General features: G+C 42.9%; 1 protein-coding gene across 1 annotated transcript in view; it reads right to left on the bottom strand.

Moving 5' to 3' along the window:
- Positions 1-21,639, bottom strand: part of LOC126456430 (trypsin-1-like) — a 108,842-nt gene that overhangs the window by 38,607 nt on the left and 48,596 nt on the right. Inside the window, exons 3-4 of the mRNA XM_050092183.1 lie at positions 14,780-14,865; positions 9,926-10,026 (exon numbers count right to left, since the gene is read on the bottom strand). Coding sequence (XP_049948140.1) covers positions 9,926-10,026; positions 14,780-14,865 — 187 coding nt within the window. The remainder of the gene's footprint in view (positions 1-9,925; positions 10,027-14,779; positions 14,866-21,639) is intronic.

The following is a 21,639-nucleotide window of genomic DNA, read 5'->3' as shown; positions in this document are numbered from 1 at the left end:
TAGGTATTAAAATCCATGGAGAAGAAATAAAAACTTTGAGGTTCGCCGATGATATTGTAATTCTGTCAGAGACAGCAAAGGATCTGTAAGAGCAGTTGAACGGAATGGACAGTGTCTTGAAAGGAGGGTATAAGATGAACATCAACAAAATCAAAACGAGGATACTGGAATGTAGTCGAATTAAATCGGGTGATGCTGCCGGAATTAGATTAGGAAATGAGACACGTAAAGTAGTAAAGGAGTTTTGCTATTTGGGGAGCCAAATAACTGATGATAGTCGAAGTAGAGAGAATATAAAATGTAGACTGGCAATGGCAAGGAAAGCGTTTCTGAAGAAGAGAAATTTGTTAACATCGATTTTAGATTTAAATGTCAGGAAGTATTTGTATGGACTGTAGCCATGTATGGAAGTGAAACGTGGACGATAAATACTTTAGACAAGAAGAAAATAGAAGCTTTCGAAATCTGGTGCCACAGATGAATGCTGAAGATTAGATGGGTAGATCACATAACTAATGAGGAAGTATTGAACAGAATTTGAGAGAAGAAAATGGTTCAAATGGCTCTGAACTCTATGGGACTTAACATCTATGGTCATCAGTCCCCTAGAACTTAGAACTACTTAAACCTAACTAACCTAAGGACATCGCACACATCCATGCCCCAGGCAGGATTCGAACATGCGACCGTAGCAGTCGCGCGGTTCCGGACTGAGCGCCTAGAACCGCGAGACCACCGCGGCCGGCTGGAGAGAAGAGAAATTTGTGGCACAACTTGACTCGAAGAAGGGATCGGTTGGTAGGGCATATTCTGAGGCATCAAGGGATCACCAATTTAGTATTGGAGGGCAGCGTGGAGGGTAAAAATCGCAGAGGGAGACCAAGAGGTGAATACACTAAGCAGATTCAGAAGGATGTAGGTTGCAGTAGGTACTGGGAGATGAAGAAGCTTGCACAGGATACAGTAGCATGGACAGCTGCATCAAACCAGTCTCTGGACTGAAGACCACAACAACAACATGCGGTCCTCAAAGTGCTGCTCCAGTCCATCAAACACCGCCTGAAGGCAATTTCTGAAGCTGGGGACGAGTTACACAGAAGGCAGTTTAGCATGCTAGTTACAGCAATGGTATTCACAGGAACTGTTCGAATGCGCGACCATTGGCCTTTATGTAGCAGTGCATCGTCAGACCATTGACTGTCCGTTGGAAGATACCTGGCATGTCCGCAATACTAGCAGCAAGGACGACAGTTCTAGCAAGAGAGGTGTTCTTCTGTTTCGAAAACAGCTTCATAAACCAGCTGCTTCATATGCCCTTAGAGGAAGAAATCCAAGACACGTGAGGTCACGTGACAAGTGGTGAGGCAATAGGGCCACTTCGGCCGATCCATCGATTGCCGAACGTGGTCCTCAGATGACTCCTCACAGAACTGCTGAAATGGTTTGGCACACCATCGCGTTCGTACATCCTTTGTCTAACATCCAGAGGTACATCCTCCAGCAGTTCTGGTAACACATGTTCCATAAAGATGAACTATCTCCGGCCGTTGAGGCAGAATGGAAGAATGTTTGGGCCAGTCAAGCTACCACCGAGAATGCCGGCCCACACACCACCGAATCGCTGTTGACGAGCACGAAGTCGAGTGCGTCATGGATTCACACGTGCTCAAACATGCGAATTGTGGACGCTGAGAAGCTAGTGAGTGCACAAGACCTCGGCTGTAAATGAGGCGTACAGCGCAGTTCGTTCTAAAAACAACTGTATGAACTGTACGCGTTGGTTGTGCTGCCACACACAGAATATGGAAAGCGTGAAGCTGCTGTTCATGCAATATGTTCCACACTGGGTTATGTCTGACGCCAAGAGTGTGTCAACACGTCGTCTAGGCTAATTGTAGATGCAGAGTTTTCAACATGTCGCAGAATCTCGTCTTCCATTTCTGGAGTTCGCACTGTTCGATTCCGACTTGCATCATACAGTATTGCGCGGAGAGTATTTGTTTCACGTAACAGGTGATGAACACGTCCAAACGTTTGGTGCTGTGGAAGCCGTCACTTTGGAAAGCGCTATCAAATGGCTCTGAGCACTATGGGACTCAACTGCTGAGGTCATTAGTCCCCTAGAACTTAGAACTAGTTAAACCTAACTAACCTAAGGACATCACAAACATCCATGCCCGAGGCAGGATTCGAACCTGCGACCGTAGCGGTCTTGCGGTTCCAGACTGCAGCGCCTTTAACCGCACGGCCACTTCGGCCGGCTAAAGCGCTATCGATACTGCCTCTCTGCATCACGTCCTTTTCCATTCACAGTCACGTATAAGAGATGCATGTCAGCCATTTCATCGTACGTGAACCGCTCCATGTACGCTGTTGCTGTCACAGGGCGATAATGACTGCGACTGAATTGGTTTGTTTACAAAATAAGTCACCGTTGTTATCCCAAGGCGGTGATGCCTGCGAATGAATCGATGTGTTTCCTAGCAGACGTCAGAACTAGTTTTGAATGACAGTACGCATTTCCAGCCAGCGACATCGACACAACACTTTACTTCAAAACCACTAACAAAATATTCGCTAACATTAAAAACTGACTTCAGAGACCGTACTTTCCTAACTTAAATACACTGAAGAACGAAAGAAACTGGTGCACCTGCCTAATATCGTGTAGGGCCCCCACAAGCACGCAGAAGCACGGTCCACGCTGCTCCCCCCGTCGCAGGTTCGAGTCCTCCCTCGGGCATAGGTGTGTGTATTGTCCCTAACGTAAGATAGTTTAAGTTAGATTAAGTAGTGAGTAAGCTTAGGGACCGATGCCGCAACACGATGTGGCACGGACTCGACTAATGTCTGAACCAGTGCTGGAGGGAATTGACACCATGAATCCTGCAGGGCTGTCCATAAATCGGTAAGTGGACGTGGGGGTAGAGGTCTCTTCAGAACAGAATGTTGCAAGGCATCCCAGATATACTCAATTATGTTCATGTCTGGAAAGTTTGGTGGCCAACGGAAGTGTTTAAACTCAGACGAGCCACTCTGTGGAAATTCTGCACGAGTGGGGTGTCGTATTGTCCTGATGGAATTACCCACGTTCGTCGGAATGCACAATGAATATGAAAGGATGTAGGTGTAGGTGTCCAGACAGGATGCTAATGTACCTGTCCCCAGTCAGAGTCGTACCTAGACGTATCAGGGGCCACAGATCTCTCCAATTGCACTCGCCCCACACCATTACAGAGCCTCCACCAGCTTCAACAGTCTCCTGCTGAGATACAGGCTCCATGGATTCATGATGTTGTCTCCATACCGTACACGTAAATCCGCTCGACACAATTTGAAACGAGATTCGACCGACCAGGCAAAATGATTCCAGTCATCAAGAGTCCAATGTCGGTGATAACCGGCCCAGGCAAGGCGTAAAGCTTTGTTTCGTGCAGTCATCAAGGGTACATAAGTGGACATTCGACTCCGAAAGCCAATATCGATGATGTTTCATTGAATGCTTCCCAAGCTGACTCTTATTTATGGCCCAGCACTGAAATTTGCAGCAATTTGCGGAAGGATTGCACTTCTGTCTCGTTGGACAATTCCCTTTAGTCGCCGTTGGTCCCGTTCTTGCAGGATCTTTTTCCGGTCGCAGTGAAGTCGTAGATTTGATGTTTTACCGGATTCCTGATATTCACGGTACACCCGTGAAATGGTCGTACGGAAAAATCCCCACTTCATCGCTACCTCGGAGATGCTGTGTGCCATCACCTGTGCGCCGACTATAGCACCATGTTCAAACTTGCATAACCTGCCATTGTAGCAGCAGTAACCGATCTAACAACTGCGCCAGACACTTCTTGTCTTATATAGGCGTTGCCGACCGCAACGCTGTATTCTGCCTATTTACATATCTCTGTATTTGAATATTAATGCCTTTACCAGTTTCTCTGGTGCTCCAGTGAATATAACTGTGCTGTTGTTCTCTACTTCCTACATTAATTTGAACGAATAGTTTCACAACGCCATGTATAATCTTTATTAAAAAAAATTGTGCCATGTCCTTACAAGAGATACACCGGTCAAAAAGTAGAAATAAAGATTCTATGAATTATTGCCCAGGAAAAATAATCGTTGACACACAGGCCAGTCATGATAGCCACCCGTCTATTGACGCTACAGGAGCTGCCCGTTGTGCTTACTATTCGTTCTTACATATCCTCAAGCCCTTTTCCTCAATGACTCACAAAATAGTGTGAAAAACTGGCTGCCCTCGAATTTGGTCGCATGCTTGGGAGACTCCGTGATGTGAGTTGTGCACTTTGCTGACGAGCATGGAATTTACCAGTGTGTTTACAATGTCCCTTCAACAATAAATTTAATGGATTAGGATCAGGTGAATGGGGAAGCCATGCTTTTGGTTTTCCTCGATCAATCCATCCCTCATTAAATGTTTGTGTTGAGTACTGTCGTACTAGGCGTAGAAAATGGGATGGCGCCTCTTCGTCCGAAAACCACATCCATTGACGTTCTGCAAGGGTACCGTTCTCGAATAGCCGTGGTAGAATGTCGCATAGCGCTTCGTGATAAGCAGCAGCGTCTGCTTTCTTGTCTGCTAAGGTGTATGGCTCTGTAAGTCTGTCGCACAATTAGCCCGTGCCTACTCATCAATTTTGAAGCGATCCTGATATCTTGCTTCCATTATCACGCAGCATTTTGCATTTTCCCACACGTCGTTGCTGTGAGAAGTTATTATATCTATAAATGTTCTTTTGTGGGTTATTTTCTCCGTCTTCCAAGTTTTTCCCGTCTTAAGCTTACTGCAAATAAAGTGTACTTTTCACTAGATACGTTTCGCTTTCACTGATGAAGCACCTTCTGTGGTCATTCTGAAATTGTAGTATGAATAAAACATCTGTACATTTTGGTATTTCCGGATTAAAAACAGTCATCCAATAAAAGGCATTTTTAGCGATCTTGACTTGTGATGTTACATTGCTGATCGTCCCCAGACTGACCATGTAAGGAATAAATTACTTACGTTGTTTTTGCCTCTTGTTTATATTGTATGAAGGCCATTGTTTTTCCTTCAATGTTAGCGAAACTTAGAAACCTGTTGGCACATTCACTTTTTTCAGTTTTTCGCCCTTTATGAACCCACATTTACTTACACAGATTTTTTTTTTGCTTCTTCTTACTGTTGTAAAATTCATAAGAGAAATAGTACCATAGTTTAGTTTCACGTATTCTACACTCGACGTTATGTTTTACGTTTATTCATTTGTGTTCCGTCTAGGTTGTGAATATCGCCAACTTGTAAATGAAACTGTTTCTTCTTGTTGTACGTGTATGTGTGTGTGTGTGTGTGTGTGTGTGTGTGTGAGAGAGAGAGAGAGAGAGAGAGAGAGAGAGAGAGAATTTTGTATGTATTTGTTCATTTTGTTATCGAACATAAAGTAGCTGCGTACAAGAAAAAGGTCAACATTAATTGTATTAATTCTAATCGTGAAGCCTTCTTTTGCTGACTTTTTTTTGTAAGTCCTATACAGGGTGACGTATGTAACGCCAGTCTGCGGAGGTTGTCATCACAATAGAATTTAGCGTACCACATTTAGCGTACCATGCCAGCAAGGTCAGCCAGTGAATGACTGAATTCAGTTAGCAGATGAAAACCATTAATGGGAGAAGAACAAGGGTGACTGACAAGGTAGACGAAAAATCCACCAGTGATTTTCACTAAGAGAATCAGACCACTTCCCTTAGGGGCAGATTTTTATCTGTTTGGCTTCCCTCTTGTGCACTCTCTGAGATAACATCGCTCTTCCAGTTTTGTGCCCTTGGTCGTAACTAATCCAGTTTTCTCCCAGTGGTTGAACCTGTTACTGATAATTAAGTTAGTTCGGCACTACATGTTCCTTAGATTTCTGTTATTTCTTCCGAAATAATATCCAATCACATACATGATATGTTGCTGTGTATGGCTCCCTTCTTGCAGATGACTAAGTAGCGCACAGTGGCTTTACACCTCGACTGGGCCCGTTAACACCGATATTGGACTGTTGATGACTGGGAACATGTTGCCCGGTCGGACGAGTCCCGTTTCAAATTGTATCGGGCAGATGGACGTGTAAGGGTATGGAGAAAACCTCAGGAATCCATGGACCCTGCATAACCAGCAGGGGACTGTTCAAGCTGGTGGAGGCTCTGTAATGGTGTGAGGCGCATGCAGTTTGAATGATATGGGATCCCTGATACGTCTAGATATGAGTCTGACAGGTGACACGTACGTAAGCATCCTGCCTGATCACGTGCGTCCTTTCATGTCTATTGTGCATTCCGACCGACCTGGGGTAATTTCAGCAGGACAGTGCGACACCCCACACGTCCAGAACTGCTACAGAGTTGCTCCAGGAACGCTTTTCTGAGTTTAAACACTTCCACTTGCCAGCAATCTCCCCAGACATGGACGTTATTGTGTATATCTGGGATGCCTAGCAACGTGTTGTTCAGAAGAGATCTGTACCCCCTTGTATTCTTACGGATTTATGGACAGTGCTGCAGAATTTAAGGTGTCAATTCCCTCGAGCAGTACTTCAGACATTAGTCTAGTCCGTGCCACGTCGTGTTGCGCCACTTGTGCGTGCTCGCAGGGGTCCTACACAATATTAGGCAGGTGTACCAGTATATTTGACTCGTCAGTATATGTAAATGATCTTTTTGGACCATGAGTCTTCTGATCGGTTTGAAGCGGAGCGCCACGAATTACTCTCCTGTGCCGACCACTTCATAGTATAACACAACCGACGTCTTTAAATATTCTCCTACAGTTTTTTACCTTCCACAACTCCCTCAAGTACCATATAAATTATTCATTGGTGTTGTGAAGCATGTTATGTCGTTCTGTCCCTTCTTCTTGTCAATGTTTTTGTACAGCCGCGCGGAGTGGCCCCGCGGTTTGAGGCGCCGTATCACGGATTGCGCGGCCCCTCCCGCCGGAGGTTCGAGTACTCCCTTGCGCATGGGCGTGTGTGAGTTCTTCTTAGCATAACTTAGTTTAGCTTAGTTTAAGTAGTGTGTAAGTCTAGGGACCGATGACTCAGCAGTTTGCTCCCTTGGGAATTCACACACATTTGAACATTTGTTTCTCTACATGTTCCCCTCCTCAACGATTCGACGAGTTACATCCTTATTGTTAATCAGTCCACATAACTTTCAAGATTATTCTATGCAACCTACCCAAACTCTTCGATTGTCTTCTTTTCCGGTTTTCCTATAGTCTGTGGTTCAGAGCCGGCCGGAGTGGCCGAGCGGTTCTAGGCGCTACAGTCTGGAACCGCGCGACAGCTACGGTCGCAGGTTCGAATCCTGCCTCGGTCATGAATGTGTGTGTTGTCCTTAGGTTAGTTAGGTTTAAGTAGTTTTAAGTTCTAGGGGACTGATGACCTCCGAAGTTAAGTCCCATAGTGCTCGGAGCCATTTGAACCATTTTTTGTGGTTCAGAATCATCGAACACTGTGCTCCAAGCGCACATTTTCAGAAACTTCTTCCTCAATTTAAGGCCGATGTTTGATACTAGCAGAAATCCCTTGACCGGGAATGTCCTCTTTGCCTGTGCTAGTGTGTTTCTTATGTCCTGCTTGCTTCGCCTGTCATTTGTTATTTTGCTTGTAATGAAACGGAATTCCTTCACTTCGTCCTCATCGTGGTCATCAATTTCAAAGTCAAGCACATCAGTAGTCTCATTTCTGCTATTCCTGATTACTTTCGGTTTACTCTCATTCAATATTCTGTACTCATTTGTACATTCTATCGAACAGGTCCTGTAATTCTTCTTCACCTTCACTGAGGATAGCAATGTCATCAGCTGACATTATCATTGATGTCTTTCCATCCTGAATTTTTCCACTCCTAAATCTTCCTTTTATTTCCATCATTGGAACTTCGATGTATCGACTGAACGGTAGGGATGAAACTTTTGTGTCTTATTCTCTTTCTAACCCGAGCACTTTTTTCTTAGTCTTCTTATTTTTCCCTCTTGGTTCTTCTATCTATTACATGTCCCCCGTCTTTATTCGTAGCTTACACCTATTGCTTTGAGAATATCGGTCTTGCGCCATTTTTGCATTGTCTAACGATTTTTCTTAGTCAACAAACCCTATGAACGTGTCTTGATTTATCTTAAGTCTTGTATCCGTTATCTAGAACAGTTTCTAAATCATATCTACTTTAATTTATCCATTTTTAAAATCTTTATTGTTACTTCCAGATTAAAAAGATTTTTATATTCACATGCACAACTTACCTATTCCTTCTTTTTTAGTGGTTCCTTGGAGTTCTTCACTTACGCATTCTTTTTCGTAGTTCTTCATTTGTAGTTCAATTCTTTTATCTCGGCGGTTCGCGCATACCCGCCCAGACGCGGGATATTGCTGCGTTGCCAGTTGCACGCGCCAAGAGAAGCAGCGCCATAGTTTAGTATAGTTCGCAAGTTTAAGTTTAGGTGGGAGCGCGCAGTTTATGAAGTAAAGCCACCACGGCCGCATTAACCCTTTCGCTGCTACAGAGACGTGCTCCCCGCATTCCGCGCTGAGCGCGATTTTGTCATCACTGCACTGCTTGCCTGTGCAGACACATGGTGCTTCGACTGCTTTGACACACTTTATCATTCAATTTCACAAAAACTATTTGGCCCAAAAATTTGATTTTTACACATCTTCTTGACTGATACCTACCCCCCATAAATGACTTAATTTTGTTTCGATGTTCAACGCAATTTTTGTGCAGCATTAGATGTAGTAAATCATTGCACGAAATTTTGAAGAGTTTTCAGAGGTGAGAGTGCATAGTGTATACTTTCCGTATGGTCGATTTTAGTTGCCACTAGAAATTTCAAAAAATGAAATTCAAAGGAATAAAATTCATGAAGTAAGACACATCGCTATTGTTTTTAAATAAAGAAAATACTAACAGGGTTTGATCTCAGAACCGTTCATTTTTTTTTTTTTTTTTTTTTTTTTTTTTTTTTTTTTTTTTTGTCAGCGTGACAGACTGTTAATCCTAAGGGCCCGGGTTCGATTCCCGACTGGGTCGGAGATTTTTCTCCGCTCAGGGACTGGGTGTCGTGTTGTCCTAATCATCATCATTTCATCCCCATCGACGTGCAGGTCGCCGAAGTGGCGTCAAATTGAAAGACCTGCACCAGGCGAACGGTCTACCCGACGGGAGGCCCTAGCCACACGACATTTCCATTTTTTAGCGACACTTTAACCATTACACTATCGCAGCTCGTCATGCAATAACTCTCCCAGAGGACTTTAAAATATCACACAAAATACCGACGAACACTGTTGGTATGACTATGAATTACTCACGTTTCGTCGAAGTACTATAGGAAATAAACAATTACCGCTGTTCTTTATTGCGAAAAAGCGGTTCGTGAGAATGATACAAACAGCTTTCCTTGCTATCGCCTGAGTTAGGAGGCATATTGCTTGTTTGATTTAATTAATTAATAGAATATGAAGCAATTGGTATAAAGAATGCTTTTTCCAAACTTTCTATCAAAGAAAGTATGCTATCAAGACATTGCTTTTGTCCAATTACTTTATTTATGACTGAATGTTTCTGAAACTGACGACACTCGTCCGTGCTCTGCACTGCAGCAGAGCTCTGGCAACGCCGTTCTCTGTTCATTGGCTGACTGCGTTTTGTGACGTCAGATGCGCAGAACGAACCTAAACTCGGCCGCCATCGTAAATGAAGCGCACTTTAATGCTCTGTCGGCCCCCACAGTTCAGTGCAATTGGCTACCATCCTGACATGCTCTTGCACTGTTTCCCCACTCTTTCCCTTTCTCTTTCGCGTACACGAGACTATATCACATACGATTTGGAAATCAATCTACTGACTATGTTTGTCGTTTCGTTTCACACATACTTACATTTCGAAACAGTGGGCGGCGGTAACAGCCCAGAACTCATTGAGGATAGACGCGCCACAGGCGTGGATGTAGGTGCCGAGAAAATCAAGCTGCACCGACAGCTGCAACAAAACACAACGCATTCTAATAGCTCAGTTCTTGCTACCTACCAGGCTGCGAAGCAAAAATAGTGACAAATGCATTTCTGAATGCTGAGTGCGAGCTGAAGGTCTCTGTACGTCTTTGAAACCCTATCAAGATCTGAGGGAATATTTGTGCAGCTTTTTTTAGGACTGTATTTTTTTACAGATAACTGCATTATCTGCAAAAAGTCTGAGGATTCTATCAATATTGTCTGTCAGGTCATTATTATTCAGTATGAATAGCAATGGTCCCAACACATTTGCCTGGGGTGCTCCTGAAGGTACTTCCGCATCTGTCAATGACTTTTCATACAAAATAACACATCAACCCTCGTATAGTAAACCTCTGTGGCTTTCAATACAAACTGGTGTCCAAGATTAAAGCAACTAACTGCTATTTCCCTGCCCCATGTCTAATTCACGATATAACCATGTAAACTGTCAGCAAATGTCCGTACGATCATGTTGTGCACGGACTACGGCATTCCGAACAACAGACAACCACGCCAGCAATGACGTCAAGGCACCTGTGTACACAGTCGCAGACGATGCTTTGTGGCACAGAGAAGACGCCTAAGACTACCTGCTGTGAAGGTCCAAACCAAGTGGCCCGATGGCTTAATGTGAATTGTCCTGTTGTTTCACGGATGAGGTGCTGTTTGTAGAGACCGCAGTTGTATCCCGGAGACCAGGACAGGGCCAACCTCGTGTGACATCAGAAAGAGTGGGTCGTTATTTGCCTGTAAGGGCATGACGGTACCGCCTTACTACTGCACTGCAACTGGCATCTGACCTCGGAGCATCCTCTGGACGTGTCGTATAGAGGCAAACAGTGTACAGAAGGCTTCACAAGAGTGGCCTTTACTGTTGGAGACCTGCTGTCTGTTTACCCTTCTCGTGCCTTCACAGAAGGGAACGTCTATATTGGAGCTGTTAACCTGTCGCCTGGACGGATTCGCATCTGGAGAGCACGTAAAACACCTTTTCTGCACTCAAACATTGTGGAAAAGAGACCGATATCGAGGAGGATCCCTACTGACATTGGCAGGGATTATGTTGAAACTTCCTGGCAGATTAAAACTGTGTGTCGGACCGAGACTCGAACTCGGGACCTTTGCCTTTCCCGGGCAAATGCTCTACCAACTGAGCTACCGAAGCACGACTCACGTCCGGTACTCACAGCTTTACTTCTGCCAGTGTGTCGAAGTTCGAGTCTCGGTCGGGCACACAGTTTTAATCTGCCAGGAAGTTTCATATCAGCCCTGCAGAGTGAAAATCTCATTCTGGCCACTCGAATACTTCTTCATGAAATTGTACAGGTGAATCAGGAAGATTCAACTGCTGTCAGGTACCAGGAGATCTTAGTATATCACCCACGGTTGTTGCGAGGTGCTGTGGGCCCAGACCTGACTTCGTACTGATGAAGGATAATGTTCGACCTCATAGAGCAATAGTGGTTCATGCTTTGTTGGACACTGAATGCATGGCGCAGGCTGCTCGCTCTCCCGATTTGAATCCCATGGAGCATGTCTGGGATGCACTAGAGAGACAGGTTGCATCACGTCAGTATCCATCAACCACTCTCTAAGACTTGTGAGCAGCTCTGCAGGAGACTGATGACGCAATTCACAACATGTCCCGTGGTTGTCAAATGGTTGAAATGGATCTGAGCACTAACTTCTGAGGTCATCAGTCCCCTAGAACTTAGAACTACTTAAACCTAACTAACCTAAGGACATCACACACATCCATGCCCGAGGCAAGATTCGAACCTGCGACCGTAGCAGTCGCGCGGTTCCGGACTGAGCGCCTAGAACCGCTAGACCACCGCGGCCGGCTATGTGCAAGGTACAAATTAGGTGCGTCGATAAGACATTCCTATCACATGACACACTTACTGTCACTAATGCCATGTATGACAAACCAGACGTGTTTTCTGGTAGAGGATTCGGTTGACTTGTCGCCTCGTCATCAAACGTTTGCGGTTCCCACTCGAAAGCCGCTTCCGTTCGGCTACTAGCGGAGTAGTTCTGCATAATCAGCTGTCATTATAGGTCCCCTACCTTACATCTCGCTGTTGCAACGGACATTGCACCACGACACAGACCTGAATAAAGGGAACACTGAAAAAAAAAATTGGTAGAAGGGAGGTTTGAACGCGTCTCGCCCGCCTAGCAGTCCAACACAGCAATCCCTTAACCACGACGCCATTTAACTTCCCGCTTGCACCATATTGCACTTCTTATTTTTGAAACGTACACTGTTTCTGTTCCGCCTTTTTTTCACTGTTTAGTATGTCAGCTTATTGTTTTCATGTCTGATCTGAATTCAGTTTCTGACGGGCTGGCCAATGGGCTCTCTTACCACTAAATCTGAAGAGGGTTGCAATGGGGAACTTCCCTTGTGAGAACTGGCGATGAACATGTGCACTGCTGCCATATTTTGGTTGTGTTGGCAGTTCGTACATCAGCGTGTTCGATGGGTCCCTTTCTGCAGCTCGATAAGGGCGATACGAGGAAGTACCAGAGAAACACTGAAGCCAATGTTTCAGCACAGTCCCTCAAAGGTTCACATCCTCCTTGACTAGTGAACAGTGCCAAAACCGGCTCTCCAATTAGGAATCGGTGTAATTTCTCTGGACCAGCGTGAAAACTAAACAAATGCAAGTTATATGTAGTATATGTATATGTTATATGTTATATGTAGTATATGTAGAAGCCAACCTCGAGGAAGATCAGTTTGGATTCCGTAGAAACACTGGAACACGTGAGGCAATACTGACCTTACGACTTATCTTAGAAGAAAGATTAAGGAAACGCAAACCTACGTTTCTAGCATTTGTAGACTTAGAGAAAGCTTTTGACAATGTTGACTGGAATACTCTCTTTCAAATTCTAAAGGTGGCAGGGGTAAAATACAGGGAGCGAAAGGCTATTTACAATTTGTACAGAAACCAGATGGCAGTTATAAGAGTCGAGGGACATGAAAGGGAAGCAGTTGTTGGGAAGGGAGTAAGACAGTGTTGTAGCCTCTCCCCGATGTTGTTCAATCTGTATATTGAGCAAGCAGTAAAGGAAACAAAAGAAAAATTCGGAGTAGGTATTAAAATTCATGGAGAAAAAATGATAACTTTGAGGTTCGCCGATGACATTGTAATTCAGTCAGAGACAGCAAAGGACTTGGAAGAGCAGTTGAATGGAATGGACAGTGTCTTGAAAGGAGGATATAAGATGAACATCAACAAAAGCAAAACAAGGATAATGGAATGTAGTCTAATTAAGTCGGGTGATGCTGAGGGAATTAGATTAGGAAATGAGGCACTTAAAGTAGTAAAGGAGTTTTGCTATTTGGGGAGCCAAATAACTGATGATGGTCGAAGTAGAGAGGATATAAAATGTAGGCTGGCAATGGCAAGGAAAGCGTTTCTGAAGAAGAGAAATTTGTTAACATCCAGTATTGATTTAAGTGTCAGGAAGTCATTTCTGAAAGTATTCGTATGGAGTGTAGCCATGTATGGAAGTGAAACATGGACGATAAATAGTTTGGACAAGAAGAGAATAGAAGCTTTCGAAATGTGGTGCTACAGAAGAATGCTGAAGATTAGATGGGTAGATCACATAACTAATGAGGAAGTATTGAGTAGGATTGGTGTGAAGAGAAGTTTGTGGCACAACTCGACCAGAAGAAGGGATCGGTTGGTAGGACATGTTCTGAGGCATCAAGGGATCACCAATTTAGTATTGGAGGGCAGCGTGGAGGGTAAAAATCGTTGAGGGAGACCAAGAGATGAATACACTAAGCAGATTCAGAAGGATGTAGGTTACAGTAGGTACTGGGAGATGAAAAAGCTTGCACAGGATAGAGTAGCATGGAGAGCTGCATCAAACCAGTCTCAGGACTGAAGACCACAACAACAACAACAACAACATGTAGTGACTGCTAAAGTCACGGCATTTGACGCTGTGGTTGTTAGCTTCAACTATGCAGTTTAGCAGAGTCCTAGACAGTCATGGCCAGATCTCAGCGAGAATTCTGTGATGACTAAAAATCCTGTTCCTAGATTCTTCCAGCAGTGGCCAAGAGCACCCTCTTTCCTTCCCTTTTGGACGCCTATGATATCGAACGATTTCTATTTGTGACTGTGAGAGACAATAAAGCCTTTGTTGAAAGAAGCTGTGATCGTAATATTCTTCTACATGTTAAGCCTTTTGCATAATTTTTAAATGAACACACCGCCATTTGACTGTATTATTTTCTATTTAATTACGACCCAGGCTCGGCCTTTTATGCCATTTTCAAGTGATTGAGTGTTTGACATTAACATACGAGTATACTGCAGGACATCAAGCTCGAAATTGGCCATAATTTAAGAAAAATATTGGTTCCCCACGAAATGCCAAAAGTAAAATCACCATCTTGTTAAAAGATCATTTTCTTAATTTATGGCCAATTTTGAGCTTTATGTCCTGCGATATATGTTAACGACATAAACGTAGTCACTTGAAAATGGCATAAAAGACCGAAATCTGTGTCGTAATTAAATAAACAATAATACAGTCAAATGGTGATATGTTTCCCAAAAATTATTGTATGACTGTTGCTCAGCAACATCAAAAACTGTCTTTTACATATTATGTGTGGTTTAAAAGAGCTTTCAATTAAAGTTGTCACACTAGCCATGCAATATATAAGCTGCATATTTTGTTATATTTATGTGGCTGGGGACCTTGACCTGGAAAGGGAACTCTCCTGGGGCTGCGTCCACGCCGTTGATAATTCGCCCCCGCTCTGTAGACACCGTCCGTGGTACAGCGCCACCTGCAACACACAAGAAGTAGAGCTACAACCTAACATAATATTATACAATTGCGATGCGCGCTGCGTTGAAAGCTGTCGCCGTCCGGCAGCTGGAGCGACGCTAGCGCTGCAGTTGGCGAGAAGACCAACCATACTTTAACGCCATACAAGCTGTAAAGACAATGTTTGTTTTTATTTCTGTTCTCCCTGATTTACGAAGTAATTATTGTACACGATGTATCAAAAAGAATCATCCGATTTTTTACAAAAATCATAACTATTATGCTATGTGAGATATGTGCGTGAACAACGTACTGGTAGAAAGAGCAGACTCTCGGGTTTTACATGGTTCCCGCTATGTAGCAACACTGTGTGCCCACTTCAGTTCTAGTAAAAATGGTATCGGGAGAACAATAAGCGTTTTGTGTTCTACGTTTTGCACAGTGAGAGTCAGTAATAACTGATGACTAACTGACACCCTCAGCTGCCGACAGGTGTTGTTGTTATACTCGTACCTCGATGTGGACAGCTGAAAATGTGTGCCCCGACCGGGACTCGAACCCGGGATCCCCTGCTTACATGGCAGACGCTCTATCCATCTGAGCCACTGAGGACAGAGATGAATAGCGCGACTGCAGGGACTTATCCCTTGCACGCTTCCCGTGAGACTCACATTCCCAACTGTCCACAATTCTACATATTTATTGTTCCTTATAGACCTTTGCCCACCCACTCGTTACTCGCGCACGCTTTGGCGATTCCCGTAAGAGTTTGGGCAACCTGTGTGCATTCGCACAGACGAAGGTCAATAGCTGGGTAGCCTTTAAGGCTACCACGGATTCGTCTCCTGTGCCAACCTTTCCATCTTGGAGTAGCAGTTGGAACCTACGTCCTCAATTATTTGCTGAATATATGGCTCAAATGGCTCTGAGCACTATGGGACTTAACATCTTAGGTCATCAGTCCCCTAGAACTTAGAACTAGTTAAACCTAACTAACCTAAGGACATCACACACATCCATGCTCGAGGCAGAATTCGAACCTGCGACCGTAGCAGTCGCGCGGTTCCGGACTGCGCGCCTAGAACCGCGAGACCACCGCGGCCGGCTGCTGAATATATCCCAGTCTCAGTCTGCCTCTATAGTTTTTAACCTCTGCAGCTCCCTCTAGTAGCATGGAAGTCATTCGCTGATGTCTTAACCGATGTCCTATTGCCCTGTCCCTTCTTCTTGTCAGTGTTTTCCACATATTCCTTTCCTCTCCGATTCTGTGCAGAACCTCCTCATTCCGTACTTTACCAGTCCACCTAACTTTCAACATTCGTCTAAAACGCCACATCTCAAATGCTTCATTCTTTTCTGTTCAAGATCTACCACAGTCCACGTTACGCTACCGTACAATGCTATGCTCCAAACGTACATTCTCAGAAATCTTTTCCTCAAATTAAAACCTAAGTTTGATACCAGTAGACCTGTCTTGGCCAGGAATGCCCTTTTTGCCAGTGCTAGTCTTCTTTTGCTGTCCCTCTTTCTCCGTCCGTCATTGGTTATTTTGCAGCCTTGGCAGTAGAATTTCTTAACTTCATCTACTTCGTAACCATCAACTCTGATGTTAAGTTTCTCGCTGTTCTCATTTCTGGTATTTCTCATTACTTTTGTGTTTCTTCGATGTACTCTCCATACATATTCGGCACTCATTAGACTGTTCATTCCACTCAGCAGATCAAGTAATTCTTCACTTTCACTCAGGATAGCAATGTCATCAGCGAATCTGGTCATTGATATCCTTTCACCTTGAATTTTGATTCCACTCAGGTGCCTTCTTTTATTTCCATCACTGCTTCTTCGATGTATAAATTGAACAATAGGGGTGAAAGACTATATCCCTGTCTTACACCCTTTTTAATGCGAGCATTTCCTTCTTGGTCTTCAACTCTCATTGTCCCCTCTTGGCTCTTGTACATGTTGCGTATTATCCGTGTCTGCTGATACATTACCCTCAGAATTTTGAACATCTTGCACTATTTGTCCTCGTCGAACGCTTTTTCCAGGTCGACGAATCCTGTGAACAGAGGCAACATTTATTTACACAGGGCGATAACTGATTTGAATGTTTTTCGAAAAACCGTTAAAAGACAGCGCCTAAGCCATTAATCAATGACAATGAGGCCCTCTCACACACACCATCGGCGCATGCGCAAAGCCTCGCCAACGTCCGCGGTTCTAGACAGGAGTCTTTGCCTTCGTTCATCTTCTAAATCTAAATCGCAGGTCCCACTCACACCACTCTATATTGGCGGCGGTGCTGAGCGGTGTTTCAAACTTAAATTCTGCATAAGACAGCAATCAACTTGATGCTCGAAACTGAGACATCTTACACCTTATAACAACTGCTTAAGCTCTTAATAACAATCCAAATTCACGATCGCCTAAGTGGCAAAAATTTTATTTCGACGCTCTCATATTGCCGCGCGTTTAGGGCCGTCATGTCACGGACTGCGCGGCCACTCCAGCCGGAGGTTGGAGTCCTCCCTCGGGCATGGGTGTGCGTGTTGTTCTTGGCACAAGTTAGATTAAGTAGTGTGTAAGTCAAGGGGCCGATGACCTCAGCAGTTTGGTCCCTTAGGAATTCACACACATTTAAACATTTTTGGTCTCATATTTTATCTGTCATACAATGAGACAGTCAGTTAGTAACATAGAAAATAGCTGCTCATCAGTATTTTTTTGGCTTTCACAAGCCAAAGACTTCACATAGCCCTATCCTGCGATTGGAATATCTGTTGTTCACGTGCTCATGGATATAAATATCGAAGTGGGGTGATGCATTGCCGTGTTGAAATCTCATCCTCTCGCAGGCAACGACTTAAGCTCGTAGCAGCGATCCATAGTCAACATCGCCCAAGTCTCCAAACTTTGTGGAAGCGCATCTAGAATGAACTGCAGGTAATAAGATACCATTTCTTTATCCTGTGCAATTCCTGCAAACAAGTTTATAGAGAATCATTGCAGATCATCTGAAACGAGCATGTCGTACTGGTTTTTACCACTCCACACGAGGATTTTGCGGTAGTTGAAAATGCCGAGGCGCCCTCTGTGAAGTTGCTTTCACTGCAGTCCTACACTGGATAATACTTTGAAATGTGGAATCGTTTGGCTGCACTGCTAGAGCACCCTAATTGGGATACGGACGTACTGTATTTTCAGTGTGTGCATTTCACGGACAAGGTGACTGGTACATTTTGATCCAGTACAGTCTCCTCAAATGTTATTGTTTGAACGATCCTTTGTGGAGACGTTTGGACAGCATTTAGAAACTTGCATGACACAGTTCCTGTGGTGCTTTACATGAATGAACAAGAAAGATAATCGTCATTTCTTTCTGTTTTCCGTCGTTCCTTAGTTGCTTAAAAGTTGGTGGAGGTATGTTCCGTCCATGCAACTAGCTGAAGACAGTTTGTTTATTGCCATACGCGTTCCGCTTCTTTTATTTGTGAAGCAGCTTCAGTGGCCTGTAACAGATATTTCTATTTATACATATAATAAATGTATTATCTGGTAGTTACAGTGTGTTAATATGTCACATTTTCTCATGTTTTTCTCTTGTTTCTTAGGTCAAAATTAACTTCTGCAGCACAAATCTCATGATGTGAAATTATCGTTCGTTGTTACTTGCGACTTCCAGTGTCATTAGGCCACTTGTGTGAACCTGGTGATGTGTTCATTAGATTCCATGCTCCATTTGGCGGATTTCCAGCTTCTATCACCCACATTTGATTCAAACACGTCGCATACATCACTTACACGTTATATTTGTGTTCGACGTGTATCTGTTTTCAGCGTGTAATGTTGCCAACTGTGGCTATGTGTTTATCCCTCGCCTTTTGTTTGTGCCGTATGTGTGGTTTGATATTTTCATTTGTTTTGTGTGTGTGCGTGTGCGTATTTTGTTGTGTGTAAATGTGTCGTTCTTTGTGAGAGTATAATTTTGATTTCTTATTAATTAAACGGATATTTGTGTGCGTATCTGTGTGTGTGTGTGTGAGAGAGAGAGAGAGAGAGAGAGAGAGAGAGAGAGACAGAGAGAGAGAGAGAAAGACGATCAACATAATATAAAAAACTGAACACATCGCAGCAAGAGCACCGCAATATACACAGAACAAACACAAATCATAACACTCTCTAACAAAAACAGATAGAAAAGCACGAAAAAGTACAACACTCACACCAACATAAACTTCACACAAAACTCATAAATCCTACAGATACAGAATTAACAGAGAAAGAAAGACACCTAATAGAGGAAGGGCTCAAACACGACAGCAGTACAAAAATAGATACCCACTTCATATAAAATCTGATTCTAGGGACAAAAAGAAGGGACAAAAGAAGAGAAAAAAGAAAATAACACTATAAATGTTGGGCTAACACGAGAACTAGTGAAGAAATTAATAAACAACATAATCACCATGTTAAAGAACGAGCAAAACAGGAAACTTCAAGCAGAAAACAACACCACTAAGAAATTAAAAGAACAACTACAAGCTGACAACATCATTGTTACAAGAGCTGATAAAGAGAACAGCACAGTATTGATTAATAAAGAAAAATATAAAGAAAATAATTAAAGATTTCATCTCCTCTAACAATATCACACAAGTGGAATCTGATCCACCAGCACGTTTCCAGACATACATAAAGAACAAACTCAAAGACACCAAAGACATACTCACTGATAGACAAAAATAACACATCACACAGAAGAACCCAAAAGTACTGACACTCAGAAACCAACCCAAGGTCCACAAACCCCTCATTCCATTTAGGTCTGTCATTAATTTCATGAATGCACCACCATGCCATGTGGCAAAACACTTGAACAAAATTATAATGCAACATTATGAAATGAAGGACAGCAGAACACAAAAGTTCTCATAACACATCACACAGACAGCATCGCCTATTTCTTTCGACACAGAGAACATGTACATTTTAACAACCATTGCTGACACAATAAACTAATTCAAGAAAACTTACTGACATACAACAAACTACCTACAAACAATGTTAATGAAATACCTAAAACGCTCAAAGCAGTCACATCCTAAAATTACTTCCAATTTGAAAAGGTTTTTCTCACACAAGAAATTGTGCTTCCAACAGGAGCCCCAGTATCAGGAACATTGGCAAAAATATTCATCAGCCACGTAGAAAACACAATTTTTGATACAGTCGTCACAAAGAAAGGATGCAAAATTGTTCAGTAGTACAGATATGTGGTTGACATAATCTGTATGGTAGATGAACCAACAGAAAAAATTGATAAACTTCAAACAGACATAAACAATATACATAAAAATTTCAATTCACCATGGAAAGAGAAACACAAAAGCAAATACATTTCTTGGATATAACAATAAAGAGAGACAACAACAAACACACATTGGACACCTTCAGAAAGCCTACATCCACAGACGCAATTGTACATGCTTCATCCAACCACCTGCAAAATCAAAAATTAGCACTCCTACGACACATATTACACGGACTAAATAACATCCCACACCGCAAATAAACCTATGAAAAACCAATACAACTCATAGCCATAAACAGTGGTTACAGCACCCAAGTAGCAAGAAAACTCAACCTCAACATTACAATACAATTAAAGAAAAATGAAAACAAGCAGAGAAAACAAACACCTAACAACCCCACAGACACTGCAGCACACGGAAACACAAAATAGTAACACAAACAACAGACAAACCAGATAAATACCAAAGAGCAGATATATACAAGCTAGAGCGCCAAGAATGTAAGTCATTATATCTAGAGATGACAGGTAGGAACTTAAAAACTAGATACATGTATAAAGAACATATAAGAAGTTGGAAACACGAAAACAGCGATTCTACCTTCGCCGAGCACCTGATAAAACATGGACATGAACTATCCAACATTGAACTTATGACGGTTGTCAGATTGAATAATCACAACAAAAAGCTCCTGACATTGCAAGAAAACTTTCACGTTCAAAGAGCCATCGCATGAAAAAGAAGGTACTCGATCACCAAAATCATATAAACAATATCTCAATGATCATGTTAGCCACATAAACAATAACAAAAAGAGATCTTGAAATAACCAGATTAAATAATTAATTAATCTTCCTCTCTTAGCCCCTTCTCACCCTCCCTCCTCTCTCTCTCTCTCTCTCTCTCTCTCTCTCTCTCTCTCTGTCTCACACACACACACACACACACACACACACACACACACACACGACACAAACAAAAAACAAAAGACAAGAGGTAAACACACGGAGAAAGTTGGTAACGCTATACACCGAAAACACACACACATTCAGTACAAATATAAAGTGTAAGTGGTGTATGTGATGTGTTGAATAAAATGTTGGTGAAAGAACGTCGGAAATCGGGCAACTGAGCATGGAAACTAATGAACACATCTCCAGGAACACAGAAATGGGGTAAATACGCTGTGAATCGTAAGTAACAGCGAACGATAATTTCACATCACGAAATATGTGCTACAAAAGTTGATTCTAACCTAAAAAAAACAAGAGAAAGACATGACAAAATGTAACACAGCAACATAATGTAACTACCACATAATATATTTATTGTATGTATTAAAAGAAATATGTATTACAGGCCGCTGATGATGCTCCACAAGTAAAAGAAGCGAAACGCGTATGGCAATAAACAAACTTCCTCAATTAGGAATTGGGAAGAAGTGATGAATAAAGCAGGAAGAAAAGAAAGATTTTGTTTTG

Source organism: Schistocerca serialis, chromosome 1, assembly GCF_023864345.2.
Source record: "Schistocerca serialis cubense isolate TAMUIC-IGC-003099 chromosome 1, iqSchSeri2.2, whole genome shotgun sequence".
NCBI classification, from domain to species: Eukaryota; Metazoa; Arthropoda; class Insecta; order Orthoptera; family Acrididae; genus Schistocerca; species Schistocerca serialis.
This window is presented reverse-complemented; position numbering and strand designations above follow the sequence as displayed.